The sequence below is a fragment of the Dermochelys coriacea genome, chromosome 7 (genome assembly GCF_009764565.3).
Source record: "Dermochelys coriacea isolate rDerCor1 chromosome 7, rDerCor1.pri.v4, whole genome shotgun sequence".
NCBI classification, from domain to species: Eukaryota; Metazoa; Chordata; order Testudines; family Dermochelyidae; genus Dermochelys; species Dermochelys coriacea.
In genome coordinates this window covers 67,647,428-67,655,802 of record NC_050074.1, presented here as the reverse complement: position 1 = coordinate 67,655,802, position 8,375 = coordinate 67,647,428, and the positions used below count along the sequence as shown (strand labels likewise).

Genomic DNA, 8,375 nt, shown 5'->3' with positions numbered 1-8,375 from the left:
TTGTAAAGCTTTATCTTACAAGCAATCCAGACCTCACAATTGACGAAACGTGCATTTGGAGGGTGAGATTTTCAAAGATGCCTTGACATCAGGAGTTTTGAAAATTTCAGCCTGATCCTTTCTCATTACCGGGCCAGAACACACCTGACAAACTCAACTACCACAATCTCAAAGCCCAGGAAGTGGCTGTTACTCCTTTCTACCAAAGAATTCAGCTCGTCACCAGTGTGTACTGGTGAAGACATGTATTCAATTATGGTTTCTGTTCAGAATTTTCTTAACATACTCCTAGACTGTCTGACAGAATTGAGGGTGTTCTGAATTGGTATACAAGTACATCCCTACCTTTGCCTGAAATGCGAGTGGCATATCCATATCCATATCTGAAGCTAGAATGTTGGATACAGTAGGAGGTAAACTGGAAGTGCAGTCACATTATTATAACAGCATCACACTGCTTGCCTTGGCCTTTTTGTGGTGAACTGATTCCAAGGCCAAAGATGGAGGCATTCGCAGCAACTAAAACTCTAAAGGCTGAAGGCAAAGGAGCTTATTAGGTGAAGGTAAATTTATTCCCCAGACTATTCTGAGGAAGGTTTTACTAGGCAAAGGTTAAGACTAATTGAGCTGTAAAACCACAGTAGGCAAAGCAGGTTTAAAAAAAAAAAAAGTTTGAAGTCATTTGCCTCCTGTCCGATCCCTAGGACTCAGGCAGGCTCCTCTCCCCAGAACACCACCAATAGGTATTTGCTTACATGTTGTTTCAAACCTGAATTTGGAAGGCCTAGGCTTCTCCCAGTGTAAACAATGTAATTTTTACAACAGGAACAGGCACCTGGCTGAGTTTTAGTAGATAAAAGTGGAAGGAATGAAATCAGTGAACAGGGCTTTGCATTTTCTCTAAATCTTTCCCTTTCCCTCACCTTCTACTGTCTTGAAAATTTTGGCATTTTCTTTCTTTGAGAGTGACAAGATGAAGAGGCATTCATGTTGTGGCAAAAGATCTGACCATTCAGAGAGCTACAGGAGCCAATCATAGAAGAGAAGAATCAGAGTAGAGAGATATGCATATTTGGTACTTGCCTACTGAGAAAAAACAGAGCATTGATTAAACAAGTCAAACACCCACATCTAATCAGCGTGCGGGAAATTGCATAAGTAAAGAAAAACAGAATAGCTATGCACAATTAGCAAGGCACTGTCATTGGCTAAAACAGTTCTGTTTGTGGATAATCCTTAATCAGTTCCAGCAGAATGTTTCCATCCAAGTCCCAAGTAACATGGTTTAACTGAGTCACAACACAAAAAATGTAGGATGATATTAAAAACAAAAGGAAGCTGTTGTGGGTGGTTTAAAAGATATATGGCTTTAATTTTACAATCCGCTTAGATTTATGCATTGCTTTTAAGGCACGATCCAAAAATATTAACTGGAGAGGCTGAATTGATATGGATTCTACATTCTTGTGATCTTTGCAGTGAAGCATAAAGAGCAGAGCAGGTCTTCCTTAAAAAAAGTATTTAGTAAAACTTCTTTAAAAAAACAATATAATTAGATGCAAAACAAAGTGAGGGTGGTTTCATTCACGCACACAAAAACACTGTGTCCAACAAATATGAGAAAATTTGCATGTGAAAAAAAGACTCAAAATGTCCATAGAAAAAGCATCCAAAACAAAACCCCCAATCCTCCCCACCTTTAAATCAACAAGACTGATTTTTTTTTTAAACCAGGAAACAAAATTGTAGCCAAGGATGCAAGCAGAAATAATAATCTGTTATTCATTAACTAGAAAGTGATTTTAAAAAATCCTGAGCAGTTTCTACAATAGCTAGATTTTCTTGTGTTTATTATACATTTTTGGATGGAAAGGAGAAGTTTTAGAGAGTTAGTTTTACACATAGAGAGTTAGTTTTACACATAGTAGCTTTAGGAAAACAATTCATGGCCTGTTTGGTTTTTTGGAAAACAAAGAAACCAAACCCAACATTGATATTTTAACGCAATAACAGAAAAGCAGCAAGCTCCACTTAGTCATTTCCACCACACAATTTGAGCAGGATTTTCCGGTAGTCTCCTGAAGTATCACCCTAGCAACAAATCCAAAGGGAAAAAGTTAGAGAAAGAAAGCCATCCAATTCTAACACTTTTTTGTTCCTGTTTTTTGTGAGGGAGGTGAGAGAACATGCACATACAGATCCTAACATTTAGAATGGCCAAAAATAGACTGAGGGTACCCTTTAATAAAGAGGAGCCTTCATTATTCTAGACTCCACATTTGAATTCCAGATCCCAGGGCTAATAAAGAATTGACCCCAAACACAGTAAAAGTCCACAGAAGGATCCTTAGGATTTATCTAGTAAAAACCCTTCAAGAATATATTTCTTCAGAAGACTGTCCTGGACTCATAAGTACTGTGTTATGTTTTGTGTCATGGAGGACACACCAACTTGTCCTTCAGTATTCAAATTCACCTAATTTTCCAGCAGCAGCATAAAGACATCTCCCCTTAAAAGATGACAATGTGCTATGGAAATGTGATGGAAACTGGAAAATGGGGCCTGTATTTTCTTTCCCTCTGATCTTCCATCCAGCTATGTTATGGGAACATGTAATGAGAATGAAGCCCTTTAAGCCCAGACACCAGTATGGCTGAAATGGGTGACTTCACATTAATGACTCTAGCAAAATGATTTCTCACTGCTAAAAACACATCTATTGCATTCTGTGGCATGGTTTAAAAGAAAAAGCAAAAAAGCTTCCATTTAGGCCCAAACCAAGTGACAAATCAAAGAGTATGTATGTGTTGGGTAGGATGAAAGAGAGGGAAGTAAAAAAAGTTACAAGAGACATCTTGCGGCTAATAAATATCTCATGACAAATGCCATAGTGGCTGAAATTCACCAATGGTTTGTATAGAGTCCTGTCCTTAGGAAGAGAGGCATGCCAGCTACAATCATTTTAAATATCTGTTTCTGAATGACAATGTGAGATAGTTTTCCTGTCCAAGAATATTGTGTACTAGCTAAAGCCATGCTACAATCTGGTTTTGGACATGGCTGCTAACTGTTCTGTGTGGATTAACAGTGTCACAGCAGATCTCAGCTGTGTTTGGAAGTTGCTTCAATGGTCAATGGAAGGAGGGGAATATGGATTAGGAACTTGATCCTGTTTGCATTTAAGTGAATGGAAGTTTCCACTTTTACTTCAAAGGAAACAGAAATGGGGCCATATATATTTTAACTACTTTTTAATTCACAACCACAGTCTCCTGAATAATCAGTCTAATAAACTGAATCACCATGGGTTCATATCTTTGAAGCACAAACTCCGTTTAAACTGATTAGCACCAGCAATTGCTGCTGCCTGGTAAAAGAGCTGACCTGACACACAACCACACAGCCCTTTCCCACCCAGCTGACAGCATGTCCAATTTTCAGGCTCCAGTTTACATTCTAGTAATTATAGTGCAAATGCATCTCCACCCAAAGACAGACTTGTAGAGAGCATTTGCTAAGGGCTGGGGACAGTAGTCCACTCCGAATCTTCCATGGCCAGGTTACGGAGTTGCTGTGCAGGCAGTTTCTTTGGCTGCCATTACAGCCTGTTACACTCCAGTAGAGGCTGGGGACCCAGCACATCTCATCTGCAAGTGACGTGGCTGCCAGTAAATCTGTGGAGATGTTGATCCTTTGGCTTCTCTCCAAACCTACATTCCACTGCTGCCATGGAGAGCAGACAGAAGCCACCAGTATGGCCTCTTCCCAGTCTCCTCCTCACACAGGTGTTCCATGGCACTTTGGCCCTCCATGCATGAAGAGAGAAGCAGTGAGCATACACTCAGTGATCCAGTGTCAGGGGTGGGGTTTTAATGGTACGTACAGAAATCAACAGTAGGAGAAAAATAATAATAATAATAAAAAAGTCTTACTGTGATGTCCGCGTAGAGGGATTTGCCATACATCCGCTTGTATTCAGTCCGTATATCCAGCAAATCAACCTCGCTGCGCGACACCATAATTCGAATCAGAGTCCTGTCTTTTGTTCCCGCTCCCTGTGAAGAAACCAGTTAAGTGCATGAATACAATCAGCTTGCAAATTCTAGACAATTCAACACAAATTGGAGAGTCCAAGGGCCAATCCTTCCCCATGTTATGCCAGGACAACCCCACCAAAGTCAATAGGATTGAAACTGTGTAACAAAGGGTGAATTTAGCTGACAGTGCTTTAGTGAATGAAGCGTGTGCTAACAGGACATTACCACTTTCAGTTCCTTGCACAAAGAGCAACCAAAGAGGATGATGAATTTCCACCCATTTCCATTATTGTCAACCCTTCCTTGTCTCGGTCGTTTGCATAAATAAATGCGCGGAGTTGCATTTCTGAGGAAATCCCGGTTTTAGACTCATGCTCTGGCTCCAAGAACAAGAAATAGAAGCTAAATACATTTGTAGGAAGGTGTGAAGGCCAGCGGTTTGCATTACAACGGTTATTAGTTTAACTTTAATGTCTTGACTTGAATAGGGTTTAAGCACACACTCAAGTGCTTTGCTGAACTGTGGCTTTCATAAATAGACAGCAGGTTATGATCATGTGCATTTCTTTAATAAATCCCCTACTGAAGGCCAGATTCCATCAGCCTTACTCCTGGGTGATCAATACCTCACTCCTGGAGTAATTCCATGAAAACATATGTAAAGCTTATCGAAAGAAAGTTGTTTTTCAACATGAACAAGGTGGCAAGATATGGACATTAGTAAGTACAGTAATGCCTATCCTAACACAGACAGCACACCCCAAGCTCTTCACATCATTTACAGCCATAACTGGTATGATTTTCATTCTCACAGCCTAATTAGCTTTATTCTGTGCTTACACAATAACTGACCAAATCCTTGCTCAGTCAAAAACTCTCAACACATTTGACCCATTACTAATGAAGTTATGTTTTATCAGTGCCAAGGCACTTATGCAATTATATAAAAAATACAATGATGCACGGAGAGAGCACACACAGCCACAGAGACCTACCTTCATGGCTTTATGGAGTCTTTCTGCAAAGAAAGCTGGTGTATTTTTCATGCACTTAACTGCAAAAGAAATTGTTGAACAGGTTACTCACAGCTAAATAAAAATCACTGTACTTCACAGAACTTACTCCGAATCAGGTATGTACTTCTATATATTACACACACACACACAGAGCCCCTACCCTGCTCCTGCTCACTTGAGTTAGTCACTGAAATTAATTTTTAATTTTCAAGGCAAAATTTGTAATTTTGCATCAGACTGGTGGTAGTTGTAGTGTCTGAGAAACCTCAGTACTTCCTTGATAAAAGTAAATCTTTCAGTCAATGCACTGAATCTAGTTATGGAACTGAGGCAGGGGAACAACATTAGGTCTTTGCCAGCCTTCCTGTTGCCGAGAAGTTCTAGTGCAAATTTTCTGCAAGGTGGATTCTATTTCTTGTCCTAAAAGTTCAAGGGAGTGGTTAAACTGGTCAGACGTGTCCCATTCTCTCAACTTTCCAGCCTCTTGCTGTATCATCAAAAATACTTGTAATTTCCTTCAAATACTTGACAGCTGGTTTCCCTCCAGCTGCCAAGTCTGGGATTTTTAGACAGAGAAATAACCAACAACAGGGATTTAGTACAGTGCATGGCACAGCATTAATGCCAGGTAACTTAGACAACCTAATAGCCATTGTAGCACATGCAGAAACAGGTGGCAGTTTAGCAGCTACACGGTCACAAAGAATTTGTATTTTAACAGTTCTGAAAGATGGAAGAACTATAGTTAGCATAAAATTTGATAAGCTACCAAACTATACTAGCCATTCAAATTACAGTTGTTGACTGTGGGGAAGATTTTCAAAGGTAGGAGCATAAAATTTAACTAAATCCATTTAGGACCTAAAATTAGTGGGCTGACTTTCTAAAGTTGCTGAGCTTCCGTAAGAGTCATACTGAGTCAGACCAAAGGTCCGTCAAGCCCAGTATCCTGTCCTCTGACAGTGGCCAATGGCAGGTCCCCCAAAGGGAACGAACAGACAGGTTATCAAGTGATTCATGCCCTGTCACCCAATCCCAGTTTCTGGAAAACAGAGGCTAGGGACACCATTCCTGCCCATCTGGCTAATAGCCATTGATGGACCTAATTTCCATGAATCTAGCTCCCTTTTGAACCCCGTTGTAGTACTGGCCTTCACAACACCCTCTGGCAAGGAGTTCCAGAGGTTGAGTGCGCGTTGCGTGGAAAAAATACTTTGTGTTTGTTTTAAACCTGCTACCTATTAATTTCGTTTGGTGGCCCCTTGTTCTTGTATCATGAGAAGGAGTAAATAACATTTCCTTATTTACTTTCTCTATACACTCATGATTTTATAAACCTCTATCATATTCCCCCTTAGTTGCCTCTTTTCCAAGCTGAAAAGTCCCAGTCTTATTAATCTCTCCTCATACGGAAGCCGTTCTATACCCCTAATCATTTTTGTTGCCCTTTTCTGAACCTTTCAAATTTCATACATCTTTTTTGAAATGGGGCGACCACATCTGCACACAGTATTCAAGGTGTGGGTGTACCATGGATTTATATATGATATTTTCGGTCTTATTCTCTATCCCTTTCTTGACGATTCCCAACATTTGTTTTCTTGACTGCCGCTGCACATTGAGTGGATGATTTCAGAGAACTATCCACAACGACTCCAAGATCTCTTTCTTGAGTGGTAACAGCTAATTTAGACCCCATCATATGTATAGTTGGGATTATGTTTTCCAACGTGCATTACTTTGCATTTATCAACATGAAATTTCATCTGCCATTTTTTTGCCCAGTCACCCAGTTTTGTGAGATCCTTTTGTAGCTCTTCACAGTCTGCCTGGGACTTAACTATCTTGCACCTTCCACTGACTTCAACTGATTTAGGAGCCTAAATTGGGATTCTAGTTTTGAGTCCAGCAGCTGCCTTCAGTGGAAGGCTCACCCTTCACTTCCAGGCAAGTTCTTTGTTTTAGTAACTGCACACAGGTTCCCAAGGACTTTTTAAAGTCTTGGCATCCCCATCTAAGTGAAATCTAGCTTGAACTGGCTTTCCATAAATCGTTAGAAAGGTAAAAGAGCATATAAACAATTTACTGAGAAAAATCCCACCCAGAATGAAAAAAAAAAAATCTACAAACTGATCCCATATTTGATAGGAACAAACAGTCACACAGTGTAAAACAAACTATGCAGTAACCACACCGCACAACCGTCTCATTAGGACGGTTCATAGGGAATTACAAAAGCATGAAAAGCAACCAACTAAGATCAGGGTAAAACGTAAGGAGCAAATCTGAAAAGGAGAGTTTCATAACAATGCACACTTTATATGGAAAAGTGTAGGTTTTTAATTGAAAAGAAGATGGAAGACAGCAATCCACAATTACACACAACTGCCAAGGATGTGCACAGTTCACTTCAAAAAACAGAAAATTACAAAACATGAAATGTATATTTTCCAATTACCATAATTTGCTAAAACAATCCACTGGCACTGCAAGATATTTTGAGTTTATTATTGTAAATTACCATCTGTACAATCCAGAAAGCTTTAAAGAGAGCAAAACCAAAAGGAAACAAATATTTACAATTAGACTTTTGTAGACTAGGTGCAAAGAACAAATCATCCTAGGGAAAAGGCTGATTTATGCAATAAAAAATAAACTGGTCAAAAACAGGATTTCAAACACACTAAAAAGGTTTCAGAGGGGTAGCCGTGTTTGTCTGTATCAGTAAAAACAACGAGGAGTCCTTGCGGCACCTTAGAAACAAACAAATTTATTTGGGCATAAGCTTTTGTGGGCTATAACCCACTTCATCAGATGCATGGAATGAAAAATACATTAAGCAGGTATAAATATACAGCACATGAAAAGATGGGAGTTTCCCTACCAAGTGGGGGGGGAGAGGGGGGTCAGTGCTAATGAGGCCAGTTCAGTTAGGGTGGACGTGGCCCATTCCCAGCAGTTGACAAGAAGGCATGAGTATCAACAGAGGGAAAATAATTTTTTTGTAGTAACCCAGCCACTCCCAGTCTTTATTCAAGCCTAATTTGATGGTGTAAAGTTTGCAAATTAATTCCAGTTCTTCAGTTTCTCGTTGAAGTCTGTTTTTGAAGTTTTTTTGTCGAAGAATGGCGACTTTTAAGTCTGTTATTGAGTGTCCAGGGAGATTGAAGTGCTCTCCTACTGGTTTCTGAATGTTACAATTCTTGACATCTGATTTGTGTCCCTTTATTCTTTTGCGTAGAGACTGTCCGGTATTGCCAATCTACATGGCAGAGGGGCATTGTAAAAAGGGTTATTGCTTTGCTCGCAAACTAAAGTCCC

At 39.8% G+C, this 8,375-nt stretch overlaps 1 protein-coding gene across 3 annotated transcripts in view; it reads right to left on the bottom strand.

Annotated features, from left to right (window-relative positions):
- Positions 1-659: 659 nt before the first annotated feature.
- The window catches only part of ANXA11 (annexin A11), a 56,659-nt gene continuing 48,943 nt past the window's right edge, over positions 660-8,375 (bottom strand). For all 3 annotated transcript variants that reach the window (XM_038409817.2, XM_043518800.1, XM_038409818.2), the window contains exons 13-15: positions 5,034-5,092; positions 3,934-4,056; positions 660-2,091 (exon numbers count right to left, since the gene is read on the bottom strand). In XM_038409817.2, the coding sequence (XP_038265745.1) occupies positions 2,032-2,091; positions 3,934-4,056; positions 5,034-5,092 (242 nt within the window). In that variant the 3' untranslated portion in view covers positions 660-2,031. The remainder of the gene's footprint in view (positions 2,092-3,933; positions 4,057-5,033; positions 5,093-8,375) is intronic.